This window comes from Zeus faber (assembly GCF_960531495.2).
Source record: "Zeus faber genome assembly, chromosome: 12".
NCBI classification, from domain to species: Eukaryota; Metazoa; Chordata; class Actinopteri; order Zeiformes; family Zeidae; genus Zeus; species Zeus faber.
Genome location: NC_137196.1, coordinates 5,654,885 through 5,682,293, shown reverse-complemented (window position 1 = coordinate 5,682,293; position 27,409 = coordinate 5,654,885). Strand labels below are relative to the sequence as shown.

Here is a 27,409-nt window from a genome sequence, read left to right as displayed (position 1 = left end):
AGCCTATTGTAGACAGTGTTGCATTGGTCCATTAGGGCTATATGACGCAAGTGCAATTTTGCAGTAAAAAAAAAAAAAAGTAATCCCATTCTAGTTTGTTTTGCAGCTCAAGTGATATTAGAATTCTACTTGCTGTAGTTCACACAAATAAATATACAAATTAATATTGTACATGCAGACCCAGGATAGGAAACACCGTAAGATAGTGGTTAAAGTGGCTAGAGGTGGAGGTACACTAACAACGATGCAAGAACAAGAGACGTGGGAACCAATGGCTTTATTCCTCAAAATAAATGCATCTAAAAATAAACTGGCATAATTATGTTGTTCGGCGACACGGGGACAGCACGGTAAACCAGAGATCCCTCTCTCTCCACTGTCCAAGGCGAAACGTCCCTTGGTTTAAATGTTCATATCATACAAGTAGAAACTAACGAAAACAATTGATCTAAAATAAAAACACAGGAACTGCACGGGGTGCGAGCGGTGTGCATTGGGTGCGGCACAGAAAAAAAATCCACACACTGGCCTTGTTTACCGGTTTCTATTTGAGTACCAGCTTATATTTGAAGAAACACAGTATATATAAAACATGCTCCGAATGTTGCTGCTCCAGAAAAAAAACTGGCTTGTCAACCTGGGAAAAGGAGGAGTTTGAATGACTCGGAAAGGGAGGTTGAAGTCCATTCCCTGCCTGCTGACGCAATGGCATTTCGACCAATCGTGACAAGGGGAGCTCTCAGAGCGAGAAAAAGACGAAGGAGAAAGTTTGCCTCTGGCTTGCGCAGAAAACACTGCAAGAACCCAGATCACCCCTTCAATTTGTTCTCATCTTGTTCTGAAGATGTCTTTTCGGTCTTAAACTTCTACTTCTTTTTAAGTTTCCCTCCACCTTAAGAGTTTCACTTGACTAAAGTCCTTTCCAAAGCACCAGTTGTTGAAGGCGCACCTGAGCCCAGCTTGTGAGTGTGTGTGTTTAAATACGACTGTTTGTGTGTGACCTCAGCATGAAAGTATGTATGACATTTGAGCAATTTTTCTGCAGAGAGAGAGAGAGAGAGACAGGCCGAAAGAGATGGTCAGAGAGCTTAAAAAAAGTGAATACAGCGTCCCTGCTGTTGACAAATGTACTTATTCTAAGTTGCACTGGATGAGAGATGACTGTGCATGCACGTGAATTACATTAACGTCGCGATAATATTTGTGCGTTAAATATCCGTGCATCACCCCAACAAATAGTCTCTGTCCTCTCTCTGTCGTTTCCAAGGAGGCCATGCTACTAATGTCTCTACTGCTGCGGTGAGCTGCTTGGAGGATCACTGGGTGGCGTCATGGCGGACCTGCCCATCGCTCCAGGCGAGGTCTACATCGAGGTGGAGTACGACTACGAGTACAAGGCCAAAGATCGTCTTATCACCATCCGGCAGGGCGAATGCTACATGTTGGTAAAGAAGACCAATGAGGACTGGTGGCAGGTGCGCAGGGAGGAAGGCACTAAAGCCTTCTATGTACCGGCGCAGTATGTCCGTGAGGTGCGCAAGGCCCTCATGCCCCCACCGAAGCCCCTCCACGCCCGGAGGTCCCTCCCACGTTCCAAGCCCACCACCCTTGAACTGGAGCATCCCACGGAGGGCCTCCACAGGCGTGAGTCTGGCTTCCGGCGCTCCCCTTCCTCTCCCACCTCTCCCACCTCCCCCTCCAGCCGCTTCAGCCCACCCAGCCAGCGCCGGGACCCCGGCAGCCCCTCTGAGCACGACAGGGCCCTGGCTGAGGTCCTGACCCATGGCCAGAGGGGAGGCGGGAGCGACACGCTGCCCCGTGCCCGCGCACACTCTCCCGAGCTGCTCAGGCAGCCACTGGATGTGGACTGCGCCCAGTTGGGTGATTCGGCCGGGGAGAGCTCGGAGAGACGGACCAACGAGTCAGAGTCTGGAGACGAGCTTAGCAGCAGCTCCACCGAACACCTCCAGGTAGGGAATGCTGCATTGTGCCCCCACACACCCACTGCGTGAACATCCCCAATGTTGGATATTAAAGAAAGGATGTCTGAGCTTTTTGTTTTGACACATTGAAGTGTCTCAGATGTCTGGCAATGTGCATTTGGTATCTTGTAATGTCTATACTGTTACTGGGAAGTCGTCAACATTGTAGTGCAAGTGTAGTGTGAATTAGGGCTGCCCCCACACCCCTCGCGCATATCTTTGATGATGGAGCAGGAGAGAGAGAGGAGAGATGAATCTCCTTTTGATAGCGAAAATTCTTCTTCGATGAATATCTTAATCTTATTGCAAGTTAGAAATTGGCAATATAGCCAGAAAATCAAAAATCAGTTTTAATTAAATTTTCTATCATTGTTAACAGTTCTGGTAACGTCTGAGCTTATTTATACTCCGGTGTTTAATAATTTAGCCCCAGGGCCTGTTTAATAAATTGGTATCCAAACCTAGGCATGAGTGATTGCTCGTTGCCATTCCTCATTGCTTTTTTCCACAATGTTGAAATAAAATACTATCTATCATCTATCAGACTATCATTTTGATAAAAAAATCCGCAGATCTGTTCATTTCAACGTTTGGCAAATTGCAGCAGAAGGCCACCAGTTTGGAGGATCTAAAGCTGACCTTTCACCTATAACCAATCACGTTTGTGGATATAGAAATAAGCCCCGTCCGCATGTAAACACAGTATACACGGAGTGGAGACAAAGCCATAGCGTCAACTCCAAGGAGAAGCAGAAAGATGATGTATCGTTGATACACTGGATCACATAAATCCATAGTTATTTTGGAGATTTTGAGTTCCGACCCAAAGTAGACGGTAAATATCCATTGTGTTATATATATATATATACTGTATATCCATTCCAATTGAAGTCAGTTAAAACACTTACCTATTAATTTATAGGTTTATAATATATATTATTATTGCGAAGGCAGTTTTCTGTTGATTTACAAAGGGCCATAAAATAATTATGCTCGCCAAAATGGATGAATAATTGTGATAAATAGTCATGATCACAATATTGAATAAAATAATGGTCATTATCATTTTAGCCATAATCATGCAGCCCTACTTCAGAATAATAAACACCGTTAGTTACAGCGTAGGAAACCCACCCACAGCCGCAAGCACCGCCTGATCATAGAATTAACTATAACCAGACCGGAACCAATGAAGAGACAAACCTTTATTAGTCCTACAACGGGGACATTTACAGCAATGAACTGCATTTTACTGCAGCAATTTAGTGCAATGAACTCCTGCAGTCATAAAAAAACATGGTCACAGAGAACCAAAGCACACTCTTCCATTGAACTTTAACGATGGCTACCCTGGGCCGCGCGTATTGCTGACTGCAGCTATATTTTCATTTTGTTAAATAAAAGTGCACGCTAGGGCTGCAGATATCCCTCTATAGTCCCATTTGAATTTGTATGTTTTATTATTTTTAATATTTGAATATATTACAATTTTTAATGCTTTAAATTTTGTACAGGTGGGGGGGAGTTACGCATGGTTCCGCAGCCACGCAGCTCCGATCAGAGTGATCTTTTCTGCAAAAAAAGAAAATAAAAACTCTAGATGTATTGTATTGTTTCTTGCTGCTGCTCCACAGATTGCAGACCGATCTTGAAAAAAATCCCGCCCGCGTTCTCACGGCCCAGTGGCACAGTCAGGGACAGTCCGTGAACCGGTTGTTGGGAACCTCTGCACTAGAGGAAATTCTGTCGTGATGGTCAGGTTTATTTCCCACTTTCATCGCCACATTCGAATGGCAATTATAGCATTCAATTTTTTAAATATTCTAATTCAATTAGAATTTAGTTCCTGCAGCCTAAGTGTCCGTACTATGCCATAAATAACACTGAACTGAGTGCCAGTGCTTTTAATTTATGATAATAATCATTTGTGTTACTGTTATTTGAATTAATTATATAAACAGTTCAAACTGATTTATTAAGTTATTATTAAAAATTATGAAGAAACTAAGGGAGCAGGGGAAATTAATCTTTATATCTTTATATCTTCTTATAATTATAATGTCTAATTTAAATTAATGTTCGGTTTAATTGGTTGGGTATTCATGTGCAATTTGTTCAATAGCATGATCGAAATTATTTTTTTAACTTCTTCATTCGGTGGGCATAGGTTATTCAGTGTTTGGGGTATATGTTAGCAGTGCACCTATTAAAGCAGTAAGACATAGTAACTGTATAGGTATTATACACACTTCAATATTTGTTTATTTATCGCAATTCATATCATCGCAATATAAACCAATGTTATCGCACATCGCAGATTTTTCTCATATCCTACAGGTCTATGGGCTGGTACTTTGCATCTCCAGATAACAGCCTCTGGCCAATGTTACGATGCGTTGGTTGTTATTCCTACCAGCCAGATATACCGACTTAGATTTTGCCACAATTTCACTCTTATATTTAGGGGTGCATCTTCTTGGAGGCTGATACGCAACACCATTCTGACCTAGTTTTCTATTCTCTCGCTGGCCTTTGTTCAGCAGCAGGCTGGACTACTGATCTCAGGAACACCCACTTACCCATGACCAGCCAGCCGGGTAAACACAGAATCCATGGCCCAATGCCGTGTGTCAGAGAAATGTTCTATTAGTGGGACCGCCAGCTCACACTCTTTAGCCAGACTGTTAAACTTTCCACAGCTCCAGTACTCTGTTTCACTGCAGTTATTATATTCTTTAAAAGAGCATGTGGTTTTAACAAATAAAAAAGACAACTTCTCTCACCCCACAGTGAGTCACCTTTCAGCACACTGGAACTTTAAACTGTGTGGCATGTAAAACGATCTTCAGGGAAAACAAACTCTGAATTTGAACAATACATGTGGTAATCACTGTGTTATAAGCCGTACTCCGTGGCCCGGTGAAATGACCAAATTACCAATTGGTGTGTGATGTCCTGAATGGATTTAAAGAATAAGAAAGTTCCGTTTGATGTACAAAACAATTAATAATTAGGGTACTAAATTTTTTTGTCTTGCAAAACCTGGGATTTTAGGCTACGGTAGTGTGAACCTTTCTACACGTTCATCTTCACATTTCAATAACATTTTCAAAACAACAGCTTAGCAAACAGGATTCTATCAGTGTCTATCAAACAATAGATGGCAACATTATTTACGGTCATGACCAGTAAAAAATTTTGTAGCAGATTGAACTTATTTACAAGTTTCACAGGGCTGGATGCAACTATCAGGTGTGCTATTTAACTAGGGTAGGACAATGTATTGGCAGAGTTTCCATTAGAAAAAAATGTTGCTAGTTGTGTCCTGGAAGATTTCAATGTTCCCGGAAAAACTGGGAAAAATTCTGGTCCTGTGTTTATTGAGCTTAAAAACAATTGATAGGCAGGTTATATAAAGAATGAAATAATGAAGGCATGTAAATTTAATTTTTTTTTTTTATTGAATATTCTATATAAAAATATATATAAATATAAAATAAAATAAGTCCCATCAGTTAAGCCATTTTAAAAATAAATAAATACATTTTACGAATATTACAAATTCAAATCATTTCCGTTCGTGAACAATAAGTAACAAGTGCAGCTGCTTTAATTAACATTTCACTAAGTCAACGAGTCGAATCATCAGTCGGAAACCCTTCAGTCCACTGAGATTCTTAAAGTCAAGCAGTCGTTTTTCAGCACCCCAGCGCTGGTGCACGCATCATCTTTACCGTCAGAAAGGGAGACAGGTGCGCGCGATCGCACCCTCTCTGCATCCCTCTTTCCCCTCGCATATAGGAAGAGCCAGCCCTGCCCCCCCAGCCAAATAGTCAAATAGTGATGGATTAATAGTCTGTACAGGCCTGTATTTCACTTAAGTACATTTTTGATCAAATCAAAAACAAAATAAATATGGCAAGTAAGTCTAAATAAAAAAAATATATAAAGTTTGTGGCATATATATATATATATATATATATATATATAATGAAACATATTGTGTGTAGTGGGCTACACATTTTTGTTGTAATCTTGACAAATCTTTGAGGCATCTGAAAGGGAACCCCAAAACAGGAAAAAAATGAAAATATTTCAAAACACATAGACAATAAATATATGTTCCTTGTATTACGTAATTCCTATTGGTCATTCTTACCAGTAATGACAATTGTATTATATCTCTGGAATGTCTATAAATCCTGCCAGTTATGTTATTGGGTTTTTATTTTGTAGAACTTACTCCGGTGCCTGTCAGTTGTCCTCAGAAACGTATATATTTATGACGTTTTATACACTGTGCTTTTTTAATCCGGTTGTCTGGTAGTACTTTAATTTAATTGTTTCAAACATAATAAAGTTAAATAGTAATAAAATAATACCTGTTACTACATATGGTTAAGAATTTGTACTTTATATTGCTTTAGTTAAAGTCCTATCGCGACTATAACCCTTACCCTAAACCCAAGTTTCTGTAAGAATAAATTGGTGCCGGTCCACATGTCCTGAAAGATTCTAATTTCCCGGACAAATGGGAGGGATTCCAGTCCAATACTATGTGTTTATTGAGCTTAAAAGCAATCGATAGGCAGGCTCAACCAAAGTCAATATAAATAAGAAAAATAAATGAAAAGGTTGACAATATTTAAATGATGGAATTTTGCACAATAAACTCTAGACACAGCTATCGGGATTGCGTGAGCCGTGAATACATGTTCAAATTAAAACAACATTAAGATAAACATTTTTTTATTAAATATTAATAACGAAGAGGTAAAATGTTTACATAACAAAGAAAATATTGTATTATTTTAAGCGTTAACTGAACATTCAAAAAGTAAATAGTATTTACTACACGCACTTAATAGGACAGCTTACGCAGCCCCCAGGTCCTTTCCCGAAACCAGAAGTGCCGTGCACCGTAAGCTAAGCTGTTTTCAAATCAAACAAAGTAGCAATATCAAAAAGCTGTATTTATAATGAACTGTTTAAAATTAATTAATTGTGTGACTGGATTATACATTATTTAGAGTAATGGAATCGTTTTTCACCTGCAGTATACGAATACTGACGTCAAAATCGAGTAATTAAGTACTCATGCCCATTTATAAAGTTGTCAAAAGTCTGAATATTACCATTATCACAATATTATTGTTATTTTTTTATTATATTAAAATTCTCCCAGTATTATCGTGAACCGAAAGCCTGGTTCAATGTGAATGGTTCAATGTGAATGTGTATTGTTACACCCTGCGGGAACACTCCACAAGGCCTGCCGTTTTGGAGATGCTCTGAGCCAGTCGTCTAGACATCACAGTTTGGCCCTTGTCAAAGTCTCTCAGATCCTCACCCGGGTCCATTTTTCCTGCTTCCAGCACATCAACTTCAAGGACTGACTGTTGACTTTCTGCCTAATATATCCCGCCCCTTCACAGCCATCAGTGATACTAGCAACAGAAGCTTGTAACTGCTAAAAGAGAAAGATCGAGGGAAGAACAAAACAATAAAACCCACAACGAGAGTATCTGACCGCCACCAATTTTTTGGTGACGGTCATCGTGTCCTGGAAGATTTCAATTTCCCTGACAAATGGGAGTGATTCCGGTCAAATATTACCTGTGTTTATTGAGCTTAAAAACAATTGATAAGCAGGCTATATTGACAATGACATCATCAAGGCATGTATATTCATATTTAAAATAAAATAAGCCCTGTCAGTAAACACCATTTTAAAAGTAAATAAATAAATACGACTATTACTACTGTACTTGAAATCAAATAACAATAACTAAGTAGTGAAGCGGCTTTAATTAACATTTCACTAAAATAACATTTTGATCGAATCAAAAACAAAATAAATATGGCAAGTAGGTCTTAGTAAACAATAAAACTTGTTCGTCAGGACGTCCCGTTGACACATTTTACACCATGAGTGTTTACTGTTTGCTTTGGGTCGGAACTTAAATATCCCCAAAAAACGCCAAACTATGGATGTATGTGTCCCAACAACACATCATCTTTCTGTCTCTCCTCAGAGTTCTAAACGCTGCGGCTCCGTCTCCACTCCGTATGTGTCCACTGTGTTTACAAGCGCAACGTATCCACGAGGGAGGGGGTGGGGCTTATTTCTATATCGACAAACTTGATTGGTCAGAGGTGAAGCTTTCAGATCAGCTCTAGATCATCCAAACTGATTGGCTTTCCGTTGCAATGAAAATGAACATATCTGTGGACGTTCTTTTATCAAAATGATCCACCCAGCACTTATTCAAATTGTGCTTGGAGGGAATTATTTTCACCTGACATTATGACCGTAGAGATTTAAAGAGATATGTTGGACTTCAACAGATTTTCCCGGTAAAAAACTGGCAATTACTGGATAACAGAAACTCTGCATACAACCATGAAGCTTCACAACAGTCCAAACGCTCTACCCAGGTGAAAGGTTATAGTTGTCCATCCTGTTCTGGTTGTATAGAGACCACCCAGCCAACATCTCTGCTGTTTGAACTGCATGGAAATTTATATTACATTTACTGAATAAATCAGTTCAGCCTATGATTCAATCTTGCTCATTACTTGTTGATTAAGAGTCTTCCCATGAGTTTTTGTTTTTGGTACACAGTAATTTGCTGGAGAACAGTGTCATTAAAGCTACATGTGATGAGTTTTACACAGTGAAATATCGACTCTAAATTGATATTTCTGTCAGAATAGGCCTTATCCTTAGCCCCAATGAAGGCTTTGACGTAACGTGACATATCGAGGCTTGTATGATTTACTGATTCAACATGACAGGAAAGAAGACTGCCACACAGAAAGTACTGTCATTTATGCATTACAAATATCTGGTCTGTGAGACAATGCCAGCCGCCCTCATCCTCAGCTTGTATTTTCTTTTGCAAATTCTTATTTAATATCCAACTTGATTTTCATGATCACGAAAGCTCAGCCTTCTGACTGTATTGTGTTCCAGCATAGATCTCATAACAATGAAAAAAACTAAAACAACAGTTATCACCTCCACATTTGATGCTTACCTCCATAGTAATGTTATGAATCCCCCCTCCAGCTGTGGTGGGCTGGTCATTGTATCCACCATGGAAAGTGTTTCGCCACAAGCCAGTAAATCAAAGTGACTCTCAAGGCCCTTCGTAAGTCTTTAATTTGCTGCCTGGCTGGCTGCTCTGACCCATTGATTCTGCCCTCTGGATAAACCCGCTTCCTGGCTGTCTGTCCTCCAGTTACACCAGGGAGAGACCTGGACAACAGACTGAGCATTTATGAAAAATTCTATTCAACAGCAGGGGTGCCCGATAGGTCGCTCGTGATCAACCGGTAAATCGTGAAGGTAGTGCGGGTAGATTGCGTGCCAATCAAATATATTTTTTTTAGATGTTAGCCTATCTATCCTCCATTTGGCATTTGCCACTTGATTGACGTACAGGGCGGCCAGTGTAATGTTGCTTAAAACTTTGTTCATTGGGTTACAATAACAACTACTTAGATCTCCTCTCTTCTAACAGGCCATGTAGAAAACGTGTGAGCTACTGCAAAAGTCTAGCGAGCTAAGTGACCTAGTTAGACTCCCAGTTTATATCTACTAAAGAAGGGATATAAAAAATGAGTGGGGGAGCCGGACCAAGTAAGAAACGAAAAGCTTACCACTTCCATGCGGAATGGGAGAAGGACTTTTTTTTCCACATTTTCATATTCGAAGTGTTCGTCTGATCTGTCAATCTACCATTGCTATTCCGAAAAAGGGAAATGTGGAAAGGCACTTTTGAACTGTTCATAAAAAATACGACACTGATTTCCCTCCGAAAGAGCAAGCTGAGAAAGAGAAAGGTGACTGAACTGAAATCGCAGTTAATTGGGCAGCAGTCATTCTCACACAGCCGAATCCAAAAGCAAATGCAGCCACCGAAGCATCGTTCCGGGTGAGTCACGCCATCATTAAGCGTAAGAAATCCTTCCAAGATGGTGAGCTGGTAAAAGAGGCCTTCGCTGAGGCAGACTTGTTGTTTTGGGACTTTAGAATAAACCAGAAATATTATCTTCAATCAAAGCTCTTCAGCTATCAAGAAGTACAGTTTCACGGCGCTGTGAAGTATTGGGCGATGATTTGACACAGCAGCTTTGGAAGAACATCATGGACTGTGAGTGTTTCTCATTGCAAGTACGCTACATTTATGTGCTTCCCATTAAGGGAAGATGTTGAGGTTGATTTACTCGCATCAAAAATTGCAACACTGTTTCACCTGGACTGGTCTGCAGTGGAGGATGAGATGTTGACACTACAGGCTGACATTCAGCTGAAGTCCAGGGCTCATGGACAGTTTTGGAACTTACTCACGGAGGAAAAGTACCCAAACATGAGGAAATGTGCTCCCTCCTTGACAGCATTATTCGGCTCTACTTATTTATGCGAGTCAGCCTTTTCCCACATGAAGATTATAAAGACCAAATACTGTTCCATCATGATGGATGATCCTTTGCAAACCCGCCTGAGGCTGGCTGTAAGCAGCTACTGTCTGGACTATGCAACCCTGGCCGACTCAATTCAGTGAAAGTCATCAGAGTAAGGTAGTGACCACAAATGTAGTTTATTGTATTGTGCTGTAAAAATGTATGCAGTGATGCAAGGTACGCCAACATATATTGTATATATATAAAGTATGAGTATCAGTATCTTCTTCTTCTCTCGGCTGCTCCCGGTAGTATACTCGGTGTGTGTGTATATATATATATTGCATTTTTTAATGCAGGTAGATCATTTTGACCTGGTCATTTTAAAAGTAGCTTGCAAGCTGAAAAAGTGTGGGCACCCCTATTCTACAGTAAGTAATAAATTAATTCTGGAGAGATGCTTGCCATAAATCACCATCAATGGTGCCAATGGTCTTCAAACAGTGGCTCTTGTTCTGGTGTTCTGGGACTTTATGGTAGTAATGCAATGGAATTATTATTATTTTCTTTTTGCTGAAGTAATTTCATAAAAAAAACAAAAAGTACCATTATTTTTATGATTAATTTGCTGGATCCATCCATATTATTGTTTGCACCAATTATCAAATGTTCAGTAGAGCCTGCTCTATAAATTATGTTCTGCAAAAATAAATATGATTGGCATGATAAGGCAGTATGACATAGTATTAGCAACTATTTAACATTAGGGGTATAAGAAAATAATCGATTCAGTTATGTATTGCCATTCTGCTCACAAACAATTCACAAATTGATTATTCCAGGAAGAATCGATTCATAACTTTCGGTTGCTGGGTGAAGTCGAACGAGTGCGCCGCTGTATCTTTAAGACGTGCGGCAATGAGCTTAGACTATCCATTGCATGCTGCATCCTCTGGCAGTCCAAGTCTCTGTCTCCGTACCGGACTGTAGAGTGGGAAGTGAGATCCGACCATCAGTGGTTACTCAACAGCTCTGAGTGGAGAGTGGGAGAGCCTCCCCCCCCCCCCCCCCTCTCTCTCTCTTTCTCTCTTTCTCTCTCTCTCTCTCTCTCTCTCTCTCTCTCTCTCTCTCCTTCTCCACTGTAGTTTCAGAACACAGTAAACTGCACTTAAACCGTTTCAGTGCTCTGATTTTTCCTGGTGGATAGAAAAAATAAAACAAATTGTCTGTCATCAATGTTGATCTAATAGACTATTTAATATTTAATCTGCCCAAGCCTAGTTACAACGGCAAGACAAAATATTGTAAACACTACAAATATACGGGCGCATCTCAATAGCTGCCACCTGGAGCTATGTGCAGACGGCGGTAAGACACGACGGAAAACAACAACTCACAACCAATCGAAGCAGCTTTGCAAAAATAGGTTGTCTCCTGGTGCAAGAGCAACCTTATTTTTGTATCCTTAGCGAATGAGTCTAAATAAACTCAACTCAACTTTATAGCACCTTTGCTTTCATACAAACACGCAGCCCAAAGTGCTTCACATTGCAAAATTAAAACAACACATAAATTACAACAATGAAACAATAAAATGTTAAAAGTCAATACAATAAACTAAAATAAACACAACTCTAAAGTATTTGACTTGAAATTAAAGTAACTTCAAATGTAGTGTTATCGAGTAAATATCAAAGACAATGTGTCTCTTCAACTGAGTATTTAATGTCACCGGACATTTGTTGCATCCATAATGTGTGTTTTTCATGTCATAAATGACACCTGGAAGCTATTAATTGCTAGAAGGGGATTTTATATTCTTTCATCATTGGAACTACTCACGGTTGTGATTGTGTGAAGTTGTGTTTAGAAACATTTTTCTAAGCACAACTTAAGAATCACTTGTCTTGTAGGCCATTCTGACACAAATAAGAAGAGCTGATGCCGGCCATCATCAGGACATCATTCTATCATATGGAGGGCGTGGCTGAGGCCAGTCATCTGTCGACCTCACTTTGTGTGTGAGCGTATCGATTGGCCCTGCCAGCGCTATAGATTAGCTCTATGGTCTTCAGATTCTGCCAAGCTCTTCATTAAGCCGAGGCTATTACTGGGCTAACACAGTGAGTCAGCAAAACCGTCCATATCCACTTTCTGTACATGCCGCTTTGAATCCTTTCCTATTTCCTCCTCCCTGTGGTTCTACACGATCATGCTTGTCTGGGACAATTTTTCTCTGGATTCTCTCATTCTCTGAGTATGAATTTGTAATCCTGATTACACCCCCTGTCTCTCTCTCTCTCACCCTCTCTTTCCATAACATCCAATCAAGTGTGTGTGTGTGTGTGTGTGTGTGTGTGTGTGTGTGTGTGTGTGTGTGTGTGTGTGTGTGTGTGTGTGTGTGTGTGTGTGTGTGTGTGTGTGTGTGTGTGTGTGTGTGTGTGTGTGTGTGTGTATATATATGTAAGATTGCAATTTCCAAAATTCCAAATTTATTGAGCTTAAAACACAATTGATAGGCAGGCTATATAGAGAATGAACTCATCAAGGCATGTAGATATATAATATTTTTAAGTGAATATTCAAAATAAAATAAGTTAGTCCTGTCAGTTAATGCCATTTAATTATTTTTTTTGCGATAATTCCTACTTGAAATCAAATAGTTTTATTTTGTGAACAATATGTGCAACGTCTTTAACATTTCACTAAAATAAAATTTTGATCAAATAAAAAACAAAATAAATATGGCAAGTAGTTCTAAATAAATAATAGTTGTGGTGTTGTCCGTCTTCGTCGGGACGTCCAGTCGACATATTTTTCACAATGAATATTTACTGTCTGCTTTGTGTCGGAAGTGAAGTATCCCAAAAGAACGCCAAACTATGGATGTATGTGTCCCAACGATGCATCATCTTTCTGTTTGTACTCAAGAGTTCTAGACGCTGCAGCTCTGTCTCCGCTCCATGTTTATCTACTGTGTTTACAAGCAACCTCTCCATGAGGGAGGGGGCGGGGCTTCGTTTTATACCGACAAACATGATTGGTCAGAGGTGAAGCTTTCAGATCAACTTTAGATCCCAAACTGATTGATTTCCCGTTGCAACTTGCCGAGGTCGGAAATGAACAGATCTGTGGGCTTTTTTTTATTGTAATGATCCACCCATCACTAATTCAAATTGTACTTGGAGGGAATCATTTTCACTGGACATTATGACCGGAGAGATTGAAATATGTCGGACTTCAACAGATTTTCCCGGTCAAAAACTGGCAATTATTGGATAATGAAAAGGCTGATATGAGTCAGTTGTTTTCAAACCCACTGTGCTTCACAGTCATAATCATCAATGTCGACGTGACAGAAATGTTTCCTCTCAAAAACAAACATGACAATGAGACCATGGAGTCAGTTACTGCTCTTAGGGGTGACACTGATGTCCTCTGACGGATGGATGGCGGGAGAGAGCGAGCATTTTTTATATAGAGCTTGTCTTAATCCCTCTAAGAGGTGCGTGTGCATGTGTTGGGGATGATGTGTTTTTGCTGGGGCGAGTCATTGTGCAGACAGGCATTGTCAAAACAGTGAATGGAGGAATAAAAGGAATTCACTTCTGTTTTTTTACAATTGTATGTTTTATCATCGCAATTATTCCAGTTAACATTTATATTGTATGTATACATGTAAGTTTTAATACAATAAAGTATTTATTCTAGGTTGTATTTCAGGTTCTACAATGTATTGGTCCAATATAAAACTTGGAATGAGCGACATGCTACGCATATTATCTTCACATGCAGGACTTGGAAAGATTTATTCCAGTCGTTTCACATGGTAGGCGCCCAGATAAACAAAAATTCTAATAGATTTGATCTCCTTCTCAATATTTGCTAAATCATGAATATTTAGTATTTCAGGATGTCGCTGTGGATTCCACATGGAAATGCAGGGCGGACAGTGGCAGCTTTGGCAGCGCTAGTGTCTCTTTCTCCCTGTGTCTGTCTTTCCCTCTCTGCCTCTCTCACTTTATGTAAGTCAGTGAGCTTGCAGTGTGTTTGCATGCTCAGGAAAGGGTCATAGTAGTCGACAGACAGACGATCAGTGAGCGATAGAGCAGGAGAACGGACAAGGGGTGGTGGTGCGGGGGCGTGTGCTGCTGCATCTGTCGGCTTCGCTGCCTTTGCATCATCATCATTATCAGCATCCTCCTCATCGTAGGCAGCACCGCAGGCTAGGCGACCCATTCCACTGCAGCAGGCAGCAGCAGGACAGCATGTACCCAGAGGGGAGCCAGACGGTAAGATGCAGCACCACAGGTTAAACTCTGCACACAGACACACCTACGCTTGCTTAGAGCTTGGTGTGTGTGTCTGTGTGTGTGTGTGTGTGTGTGTGTGTCCGTGCTCCTAGATAAATATCGACTGCGATGTACGACCCCTTATTTGCCAAGTCAGTACCATGTGTAGGAATGTATAGAAGTAGCATACCATTGAGTGACTCAAGCGTGCAATGACAAACGAACGCAGCAAACCCGGTGCTACACATTTTTAAGTGTAAAGCCTTTGTGGTTGCAGGAGGCACTTTAGCTTGCAGATTTTTATATGAAAGATTGGTGCAGTCTCAGAAAATTATCTTTGTAGTGGTCGACGATATGAGTTTTTCCATGGTCGATGCCGATATTTTGAGAGCAGGGTGGCCGATATATAATTCAGATGTTATTTTTCTTCTGCATCTACATACAACAAGTTAATAATAATAAATAATGAGACACAAAATTGCTGAGCTTAATTGAACATTCATTTAACACTAATGTTATTGTCTGCATTGTCTAACCATTAGAGAATGTACAATAGTGACTGTTTTGAGAATCACTGCTCTAGATTGTAGTTATTTTGATTAAGTCTAGGGAATGCATTTCGGAACTGTTGCTCATATTTCTTCGTGGCTGCTCACTTGAAAAGTCTCTCCCTCCCATCAACTCTCCTCTTTTCTGTTTTTATTCATTTGCGCCTCGCTCTGCCTACACCCCACTCTTGACACTGCATTGTTTGCTGGCTTAGCGCATACTTGACTTTTGATCCACCACTGTGCACGCTCCCAGCTGTCCTCCTTCCAGATTGATTTGGGACCCTGTCCACTTCCTTATTGAATCCATAACACGGACTGGAGGGTGGGTGCTCTGATCCACGCGGGGCCTCTCCGGTGGTATGGTGGTATTAGCCAGGATAGCAGAGAGGATCTGCTTAGCGTCTGCCACACAGCATTATGTAAGCCCATGCTACGTAACATTTGTTTGGACAGCTGGCTGGTGAGAGGGAGCCCGGGACAGCGGGTGGGTAATGGACCGGATATTCTGTTGAATTTCCTTACGGATTTGAAACCTAGTGGCTTTTATTAAAGGATGGGGAAGCACAATTAGATGAAAGGTGCATTTCTTTATAGAATGAGAGGGGTAAGTCAAAACGTAACTATGGTAACACAAGGCCTATAACTCAAACATCAGACAGCAGATTTTTAGCAAATTATTCATGTGTATGTTTACAATGCCTTTTCTAGGAGTTATGACTCTTAGCCCCCTCTCCTAACATGATAACTATGCATATCTGACTGCCCACTAAATGACAGAGAACAGTTGGCAGCCTACAATCTTCCAGTCCAGTATAAATAATGGTTTGCCCTGGGCCCTACCCATGTGTACATAGGGCATAGGATGACACCAAGGTCTATAATTTCTCTCTCCAGAGGTGAGACTGTCCCCATCTGCACTTCATCCACCCTCCGGCAAGTTCTAGTCATAGATTAACTTTGTTGATATTTAGGCTGATGGAATGAATACCTTCTGTCATTAGAATCAAAATCCTTTTGTTTACATAAAAACATGGCATTGCACTTGAAACAAAATGACAAACCCCAGCAGTGTCCTAGCACCAGCCGTCAACAAATGCACTCATATTGATATACACCGATCAGCCATAACATTAAAACCACTGACAAGTAAAGTGAAAAACATTGCTCATTTCGTTCCAATGGCACCTGTCAAGTGTTGGGAAATATTAAGCAGCAAATGTCAGCACGTTGGTCCTACCGGCCTGGATCTGTGATTTGACTTGCTGATGTTCATGACTGAGAAAGTTGTTCCAATGGCACATGTCAAGGGGTGGGATATATTAAGCAGCAAGTGAACAGTCAGTTCTTGAAGTTGATGTGTTGGAAGCAGGAAAAATGGGCAAGCGTAAGGATCTGAACGACTTTGACAAGGGCCAAATTGTGATGGCTAAACAACTGGGTCAGAACATCTCCAAAACGGCAGGTCTTGTGGAGTGTTCCCGGTATGCAGTGGTTACTACCCACCAAAAATTGTCCCAAGGGAGGACGACCAGTGAACCGGCGACAGGGTCATGGGTGCCCAAGTCTCATTGATAGGCATGGGGAGCTGTAAGGCTAGCCTGTCTGGTCCGATCCCGCAGAAGAGCTAGTATAGCACAAATTGCTGAAAAAGTTCATGCTGGCTATAGGGTTGCTGCGGTTATCGGTGTTACCGTTATTACATGGTGTTCAGGCATACACCGATTACATTATTTGCCCACTGCCCCCACCGTAGTTTAGCCTTTTTTTTTAATATATACAAATAAAACCTATATATACAAATAGAACCTATTAAGTTAATTTTAGCGTATCAGTGCCGGCGTTCATCTAATTTAAAAATATATAAAAATTTGAAAATACTAAGTGTGTTCTCAATACTTAGTCAGACGCTGCAACCATGAAAGTGGCTGCTTCTTGCACGCGCAGCAGAGTCACAGCACAGTCTGCAGAGTCACATTTCACTTATCATGGGAGTAGTGGAGAGAAAGAAGGCTCTAGAAGACCTTATACCTGGTCTAGATCAGGACCTGTTTCCCTCCATGCGTAATCAGCACCTGTGCATAACGGGGACACACCGGTGTTTTCATGACTATGATAGAAAGGTCTCAGAACACACAGTGCATCAAAGCTTGCTGTGTATGGGGTTGCGTAGCCGCAGACCAATCAGAGTGCCCATGCTGACATATGTCCACCACCAAAAGTGCCTACATTGGGCATGTGAGAATCAAAACTGGACCCTGGAGCAATGGAAGAAGGTGGCCTGGTCTGATAAATCAAGTTTTCTTTTTCATCATGTGGATGGCTGGGGTGTGTGGTTTATCTGGGGAAGAGATTCCACCAGGATGCACTATGGGAACAAGTCCATGTTTTGAGGTGGCAGGACCACCTTAAAACAGGTGGTCCTGCTGGAGCTGACTGTACACTGGGAGGAGCAGATAGAAGAAGCTACTGAGAGGAAGCGCACCAAGTACACAGACTTAGTGGAGGAGTGCCGCAGGCGGGGGTGGCGTGCACGGTGTGTGCCAATAGAGGTGGGCTGTAGAGGCTTCGCAGCTCGGTCTCTCTGCAAAACATACACCCTGCAGGGCACCACAGGTGCACGCTAGAGAAAGGCCATCAAAAACACCACAGAGGCAGCTGAGAAGGCCTCTAGATGGCTGTGGATCAAGAGGGGTGATCCGTGGGTACATACTACTAAGACACAAGTTGGGACTTGATCAATCCCTGCTGGGTCGCCTGGGTGAGGGTGTATGATGTCGGAAGACCCAAACCCCCCAATGACCCCAGGTTCCATCACTGATGATGTGTCTTAGTAGATGTATGTATTTAACTGGCTTTCATTTGTTACTTTGACACCCTGTAATGGCAACGCTATTCCCTGATGGCAGTGGCCTCTTTTAGCAGGATAATGCGCCCTGCCACACTGCAAAAAATATTCAGGAATGGTTTGAGGAACATGACAAAGAGTTCAAGGTCTTGACCTCCAAATTCCCAAGATCTGAATCCGATCCAGCATCTGTGGGATGTGCTGGAATCACAAGCCTGAATCAAGCAGGCCCCACCTCATGCTTCACAGGATTTAAATGATCTGCTGCTAATGTCTTGGTGCCAGATACCACAGGACACATTCAGAAGTCTTGTGGAGTCCATGCCTCGACGGGTCAGATCTGTTTTTGCAGCACGAGGGGGACATACACAATATTAGGCAGGTGGTTTTAATGTTGTGGCTGATTGGTGGTATATTGTGTAGATGTTGTAGATTAATATATTTTTCACATCTTCTTTACATTGCATTATGTTATTTATTAGACACTCTTGTCCTAAGTAACTTGCATGGTAAGTACATTTGTCATTGGACTGAGTGTGTCACAGACATCAATAGGAACATCACTTTTTTTTAGCTTCGGATTGAGATGGTCTAACTGACAGGTACATTGCTCTGTGACAGTCATCGTTTATAATGACCATCTAAATCTTCAAAACTTGTTTGAGAAAGTGTACCTACTGAACAATGTGAATATGCATAGAAACCCTATCAAGTTTGTCCCAGCTCAACAGTGCCAGTTGAAGTTTGGTTGAGGACAATGATTGTCTTGGTTGCTTTAGCCTTCTGAGTCCTACTTTCTCTTTGAAGCTTAAGAATGGGTGTCCTACCAACATCACCACTGATGGGTTGATGTCAGTGGGTCAACATAGCAATCACTAATGACTCACTTTTTTTTCTCTTTCCCTCATCCAGCCATTTTTTTAGTGACAGCTCTAAAGCTGGTGTGAAGCTTGCAGCATTAATACAGCCTCACTTGACCTAGGTCATGGGATCTAGAAACCAGTCTGTTGATTATAATGAAATACTTCTATCTGTGTTGCGCTCAACCACTGGATCATCTGTACTTGACCTCTGTTCCAGTGGGTGTGAATGTTGTAAATGGGATCTCTCATCCCATTCTTTTAGTAAGCCTCAGCCTGTATTGTATAGTATATTTAGTATTAATAATCATAATAATATATATAATATTATATAGTGAAACCTGGTTTTTGCCATGTCATTTTGTTTCTCTCGATACACTGGGTGTTCTCCCGGAGCCGCCTATAAAGGCATGCACCCATGCTACTTGAAAGCGTTTGAATGAAATCGTCTTCCTTATAACACAGGCCTTCCAATAATAATGTTCATAGCTGTTGTGTTTAGTGGTTAACCAGGGCTTCACTCACTCAGTTTTAACTTATGAACCGGGATATTAATGCGCTTCAACCGCATCCTAGTCAGATTAAAAGGATATATCCTCGGAAGCTCCCATTGGCCACTCCACTCCAACTGTCTTTTGCATACTTCCATTCTCTGTGTGGTCCTGAATCCCCGAAAAGCAACAACATGCAAGGGATGTACTTGCGTGTTTGCCCATAAGTTAGGCCAAGAGTTTTAATATATTAAGCATGGCCTATCACCTACAGCGAGCCAGCAAATAAACTCTATAAATGACCTGAAAAGGCAGTGGTTTTGGTATGATCTCCCATGATAATGAAGGGTTGAATGAATGAATGAAGTTTAATTTCTCCAGTCGAGGGAAGTAGCTGTAGTGGATGCCAGGAAACACCCAGACCATTGATTTGTGATGTTACTGTATGGCGCTAAACATCATGAAATCATTATGATCATGATCGCCTATTAATGTGCAAAATATTACACAATAACATTTTCCACTATGTTGCTATTTTGCAAATTAGTGATCATCAGCGTAGTTCGGGCCACCCTTGAGGATTCAGAATGGGACAGCGTTTTTTTTCCACCTATCCCTGAATAATGACATGATCTGCCCGACTGAAGGAGAGGCCTGGCACAGCAAGATTAACCCCATCCATACTGGTATAATCGATCTGAAACAACTTAACGATTCTGCTACTGCCTTGGGCCTCGTTATTTTCATTTGGGTAATTCATAAACCCATAACATGATCAGGCAAGTATGAGCTTTACCTCCCTAGAAGTTCCTCGGTCGCTCCTCTGCTTTTACGACTATGCTGGCAGGCTAGGCGTCCAGGTTGTTCAACACACAACCCCAAAACAAGAAGTATATAAGTTTAAACCTACAAATACCCTTCTCTATCAGAGTTTCCTTGAGCAACACACCAAACCCCAACTGCCTAATGGACAATGGATACGCCTGGCTGACTTTTGTGTTGCCAAAGGTCAATATGTTAATGACATTTTTGGAAAATTGTCGTAAGAATTTGTTCAGCAGGGAAAATGGTTTCTTACTGTCTTCCCTTGTAAATTTAGTGTCATCTCCCCTGCTTGCGGCTGGAAGCTTCTTAACCCCCTCGTAGGGCTGTACCGGTGGGATAATGCAACCTCAGATTGGATTAGTAGATTAGTCCAGAAGACCGCCTGCCACTTCCTCCTTCTTTCTCTCCAATCCCCTCGCCCTGTTTCATTCCTCGCTGTTTGATTTGAAAGATTCTGTGACAGAGCTGTTGCACCCCGCAGTAACCGTTCACCTGAAGGCCTTTTGGTGTGAACTTGATGATGTTGTCCTCACGTACACTGTAGCAATATTTATATCTATTTGGTTTAGAGAGGAATGTGTGTTAGAATATCCTTTGAATGTTCCAAGCATGATCAAGGTTTCATATGTTTTCTTCAAATAATAAGTATCCACTTCATCTGACTTATACCCCTTTCCCACTGCACCAAAAACCCGGTAACACCCGCTAACATCCGGCATTTATCCCCAGTGGTAAAGGAAAAACGCGGGTCTTAGGCCCAGGTCGACCCCCTAATTTTAGCCCCTTTGCCTGTGCGATGCGACACGACTTGAAATTCTGGACGCTGTGTGCATAATAGACAGGAATTTCCGTTTATCATTCCATCATTTCATATCCCATTTAGAATCCAAAACGGCATTTCTACTGACAATGCAAAAGGTGTCAATTGCCTATTTTTAGCAGATTGACCCGGGTTTTGTAAACCCGGGTCTGGCTGACCTGCTAATTTTAGTGTGAAAACGGTATTAGTATCACACACACACTCACACATTGACAACAATATATACAGCATTCTACTCAAAATGATCCCATACTGCCATTATATGTTTCCTGCTGCCTTTTTAATGTTTTGCATGATTCAGGATTGGTGTGAAAAATCACCAGCTAAACACCAGGATCCACGCCCATCCAGACGATTGATTATTTTGAGCCATAAAATCATGTCTGTTTATATTTGAGTCTCAATTTGAATTAACATTCTTATTTTCTAACTTGTTGGAACCAGAGGACTTTGATGTCAAGTTCTGATTTTTTGAGGTGGGCTGTAAAAGGTGTTCTAAGCTTTTGTTATGTCCCCACTGTCACGCTCGATAAAGAGCTTGTAAGCATTTTATATTCCTATATTGCTTATTCCAGCCTAAGTAAAACACCAGAATTCAAATAAATGACGGAATAATGCTGCACTCCTCAATCCCTGTAAATGGCAGATTAATCCCACAGAGTAAACCAAGCAAGGCCTATTTGTCTTGTAAAACTGGTTTGACATGAGACAATTTTGCAGCTCTTTCAGGGTTGCTGTCTCTGGCACCAGGGGAGATGGTGTTCGCTTTTGTTCATTTGCATTCAAGACCTGAATTACCGGTCCAGGCTGAGTGAAAGAGGTATACAAAATGGGGGGAAAAAAACTTTTCCAAGGACAGCTTGACCGACACAGACTATACAAATGATGCAATCAGTTCTTACCTGTCACACTGGGTCTATTATTTTTTCATCATTATTTGGTGTTAATCTGAGTAATGGAAGCACCATCCAGTTGCTATGTTTTACATTTCTTCCTCTCTGCAGTCTCTGTGTCCAGTACTAGTTTATTTTAAACATCATAATATAAATTAGATATGCTTCCATGTACATTTCCAAGTGGTCCTTTGTTCAAGTGAATTAAAATCCCGTTTTGATTAGTAAAGCACATGAAACCGCCTATTGATATCGCCTACATTATCACATAATGCTGGTGTTTGGCAGGAAGCTGTTACTGCCTGCTACGGAACAGACAGTTACTACTTAAAAAAGTCTTCAACTTGCCATCTCCAGTAGGTTTGTAGATCAGAATAAACTATCTCAAGTTTGTTACCAGTTAAATTTTGTTGCTTTGACATGAGATATTATTATTATTGTTATTTTATTTACTTATTTTATTCTATAGTATTCGACTTACTGCATTACGTTTTAGGAATCAATTAGTTAGTCAAGTAGAAATTTTTGGGTAGCGACTGTGTTCAGTCTAGGACATATTGTGCGTAATCACCGGGTACGTTGCATTGACATTTCACAGCATGTATGTATGAAAGTATGTATATGTATGTGAACAATAAACCCCTTGAATCTTGAATGAGAGCAGCCAATTTAATCTTCATCGAACCTTTTCTGAATTTAAGCACAGTGTCACTTCCTGAAGTTCCCCCATGGGTCATCAATGAAGTTATCTTATCTTATCTTAGTCATTCCACTTACACAAAGATACCAACCACAGCAGGAAGAGCTCCATAGTGTTGGTGACTAGATTCTAACCAACAGGTTGGAACAGGTTTTTGCCGGGGAAAGCCTGACTGTGTTTCACAAAGCCAGCCTGTTGTCGTAGGTGTTCCCAATGTTGGAATGTTTCCGCTCACTATGCACATAATGTGGTAGGGCTGAAGGAACAGAATTTGGAATGCTATTCGAATGCTGGAATTACCATTTGATGGTGTATTTTTTAAAATATAAGTAAACAATTGATATAAATGTTTTGGCTAACGTGAGCAAATCAATTCACATGTGATGACACACACGAGGGCACCGGCATGTTTCCCTCTCCTCCTGTGTTTTACTGTGTGTACAAGGGAGAGTGCGCCTTTGACCAGAATGTTAAGTAATTCCACAGATGTGGCAATGAAAGTAGGAAATAAACCCGACCATCGCCAACGGAATGTCCTCTAGCGCAGAGGTTCCCAACCACCGGCTCGCGGACGGCCTTTGCCACTGTGCTGTGAGAAGGTGGGCGGGATTTTTTCAGGAGTGATCTGCAATCTGCCCCGCAGCAGATTAGCAGCAGGAAACTGGTAAATGAAACACATCACATCGTTTTTTTAATTCGCTTTTTTTGGTAAAAAGATCACTCTCAACAGAGTTGTGGAACCATGCATAATGCCCCCCCCCCGTACTACATTTGAGCATTAAAATGTATATATTAATATATTAAAAATAATAAAACATACAAATTTGAATGGTATTATAGAGGAATATCTGCAACCCTAATATGTAGCGTAGCATTTAGCTTTACCGGCTCTCCATCACTTCGCCTGCCTTCTCACTGCTCTGACCTTGCAGTGTTTGCATGGTCATTGCAGTAATAGCAGCCAATAGCGCTCGCCTCTTTTCCCCCCGGAGTGGTGGTGGTGGTGCAGCGTGCTGAATAGAATTCCATTCCAAAGCAATTCCAAAGAAGATCCAAAGAAACACTGGATACAGCATCACACAGTTCTGGCCTTTTTTTAAGCTTTGTTTTTTTCACACATCAGTTCCTGTTTCCCGCCAGCCCCTTTTCCTTACTTTCTCCTATGCCTGGGGAGAAATATGGAAAGGCTCTGTGGAAGCTAGTTTGTAAAGCAGCTATCAGTGATCCCACCGAGGGACAGAGTCGTATTGTCAAAGGCCTTGTCTGTCATTATGTCTAATCCATTATCAGTTTGGGGTCTTCATTCTGTCACTTTTATGATTTATTTTGGTGGCTGACCAGGAAGAGCGCACCATCCTCAAGGTTAAGTCCTTACCATGACGGCCCGGGTTCGATTCCAGCACGAGGCTCTATGCTGTATGTCATCCCCTTTCTCGGTCCCCTGCCTTCGCTCTTTCTCTGCAATGTCACTGTCAAATAGAGCATGGAAATACCCCAAAAATATCTTAAAGAAAAAAAAAAAAAAAAAAGTGAGCTTTTATTTACAACCTCTTAATAATAAGTGCGTCCTCTCTCAAAAGTTGGCGCCAGAGACAACTTAAAGGAGATACTTGAGTCTTTATCTTGTTTTCTTTGTTTCGTCAGTGGGGTCACGGTATTATTTACTGCTACTAGGTTAGTTGAGATAAGATAACACTTTATTAATCCCTGGCAGTGGGGACATTCAAGATAGTCAGTCCTGGGTTGACACCAATAAGTATCTATCCTTTTGGAGTAAAGCACTGATAGAACATATAGTAAACATTCTATTTATTTATTTTTCTCTTCTCTGAAATCTGGGGCAAGCTCTTTCGGCCCTAACATTTTTATTTTGCAATTTCAAGACAAGTTGTGGCACAGCACATGCTGATTGTGGCATCTCTCTCCACCTTGGTTTTCGGCCTCTATTAAGAGGTGTGTCGTGTCAATAATCCTGAGGAACGCGGCTTCTTCCCCGTAGCTACTGTAGGTAGATCAAATATTTTTGCTCTCCATTTCCTACATTCTTGGAGGAGAGTGGAGACGGGTTGCTACACGATGCTGTGTAGAGCCAAGCAAGCGATAGAGGTAATGGTAATGTCATCTTGTCTTGCAATAATTATGAAATTATAACGCTGAAGGAAGCCCAACGCGTATAGATATCCAATCGAGAGGGCAGATTGTGTTCCCTCTATAACATTAAACTGGAACAGCAGAAGGAGCCCTGGCCTGCTTTTGCTTTCATTCTGGATGTATACAGTCAGCCAAGTGCACCGTGGTTTAACTAGGATACCTATTGGGAGTCTCAGAGGGCACGTCTACATGCACTCCCTCACATAGAACGGCACATCCGCAGTGCCACAAAGTCTCAGTCACTTTGACTGATAACACATGACTCATGAACACCCACCCCATTTATTAAAGCCTAAAGGAGGCTGGCTAGTGTTTTGGTGTTGAGCAGGGTCTCTACAGGTCCTTTAAAATGTCTTGAATTCAGTCTTACAAATATTAGGCCTTAAAGACCTAAAATAGTCTTAAATTTGATGTTAAATTTGGGTCTTAATTTCACCAAACATTTTATCTGTGCCACTGAGCGCCCTGTGTCGTAATGCAGCACGGTGCAAGGATAAATGCTTGCTACTTCCTGCATTAGTCCGCATGAACTGCAGCAGGTTAGGAAAGGATAAATGAATGGTAAAATAACAGCATAAATGGCTTTCCAGCATAGCAGTTTCTGGGTGTAAATGATAGTCCAGGCTGTGTTCAAAATGGTTGCACTTCTTTGTGCATTCTTGCAATCAGAGGAAATCATATTTTCTCTTGGCTCATCATTCAAGCTACACGACGTCAGTTTGAAGTAAATCAACCACACGCACACGCACTCACATTCTCTATTGCTCCATTCCTTAACTAGCTTGCATGTCTGAACTTGAATTTCAGCAGCAAGTTGGAGGCTCATGTATTAAACGACGTCTGCGCTGTCGATTGACATGAGGCCATGTGCGCTGCTCTTGGGCCTTTCTTTACAACCGCTTAACAGAGTGGTGACACTGAGTGTTGCTGACATTCTGTCATGCTTTTTCACATATTTAGTCCAAATTTTGGGATGACCTTTGGGGGAAAAAAAACATTTGTAAAACGTACCCAGTGTAGAATTAAGTGCAGTGTACCTCCAAAGAGCCAGTTACTTTTTACACGAATACCAGTGGTCTGAATGAATCTTCTTCAAGCTTGCCAAAAGCCCCAAAAAGCTGGGAACAAAGAACACCTTCTCCTACCTCTCCTCAAATTTGAGTGGCTGCTTGCAATTTTTCTTGCATAACAGTGTATTCCTCTCAACTTGTTAGTAGGTAACTTCATTGAGGAATCCTTTGACATTCGGTCACAGAGTCATCATCTGTAGGCGTTCTATGAGAGGACCTACTGTCGTCAGCTGTGTCTACATTTAAACATTTATACACACCCAGTTGACCGCTCCGCCATCAGAGTACAAGTAACAACAATGTGGATGTTTAGGCCGGGACTATTGACGGGCATGCGGTTCCGGCAGAAGAAACACTCTGCTCCATCTCCGGGGAACGCTTATGTTGGCTAACAGCCTTCACTCTGACGCTTACCGCTGCTGAGATTGATGGCGGTCTTCTTAATCGTTGTTCAATGACCTTCAAAGTGTCTTTAAAGAGGATCCAGAGATGGGAATATAGAAGCACTTCATTTAAATTCATTTTCATTTTTAACTGTAACTGTTGGAAGGCAGACGTACTCAATGAGCATTTAGACTATTACTTGGTCCGCCAAGAGTAAACAATATTACAAAACTCTGTCGAAAGACAAAATGTTTCAGATGTGTGCAGATTCGCTGAAAGTGTGTATTTTGATGTCATTACCATAAAAATTGAAAAATCAAGTAGGTTGGCAAAGGTTAGGAATGTTTTACCTCTCTGTGTTGTACTGATAAGAGGTCACTGCCATTCTGCGGGTTAGGGTTAGGGTATAGACAAATGTATATATTGTTAAATTTATTCCCATTTCAATGAATGTTGTGTTTTTTACCTTGAGGAAAAGGTCAGTGATCATTTTGGATGTAGTACTTTGAATGCTGAGATGAGTAAGTTTCCTCTAGTCTACACGACATAAAGCAGATGGCCAACACGGTGCTCTCAACCCTTTGCGGCTGGCCTTTTATAAAGAATCTTTCAATAAAAAGTTGATAAAAGTCAAAATTTATGGGAGCCTTCCCTGCAAACTTAAAACATTGACTTAAACATCAAGACTGATAGAACATTTTCAGAGCGTGACGATTTATATATTTTCGTTGAGCGCAACTTGAAAAAAATGCAATATCACAGCAACGAGCTGCATCTCAAACATGAGATGGTTCCACTTGGCTTTTCATTCAATGTAGTACCTACAGATTGCATAGCATGAGTGCTATCATATAATCACCATTGTAGAATTTTCCCTAGATTAGTTTGATCTAGTAATAATCTCCTACAAAAAATTGCGTAACTACCATATTTGGTTTTCATTTCATTGCTTCCAATATCACATTTTTTTTCCTTTTTTTTTAACTTTTGACCCAATTTTCTTAAAGCTTCTGGCAGCAATACGCAGGGTCCAGGGTGGTCAGCCGTTCATTAAAGTTCAATGGACGAGTGTGCTTTGGTTCTCTGCTCCGGTGTGTTTTGTCACTGCAGAAGTTCATACCCTGTAACTAACGGTG

At 41.1% G+C, this 27,409-nt stretch overlaps 1 protein-coding gene across 3 annotated transcripts in view; it reads left to right on the top strand.

The window, feature by feature from the left end:
* LOC307238140 (rho GTPase-activating protein 12-like) overlaps positions 1 to 27,409 on the top strand; it is a 72,221-nt gene that overhangs the window by 9,829 nt on the left and 34,983 nt on the right. For all 3 annotated transcript variants that reach the window (XM_080011015.1, XM_080011014.1, XM_080011013.1), the window contains exon 2: positions 1,268 to 1,970. In XM_080011015.1, the coding sequence (XP_079867141.1) occupies positions 1,332 to 1,970 (639 nt within the window). In that variant the 5' untranslated portion in view covers positions 1,268 to 1,331. The remainder of the gene's footprint in view (positions 1 to 1,267; positions 1,971 to 27,409) is intronic.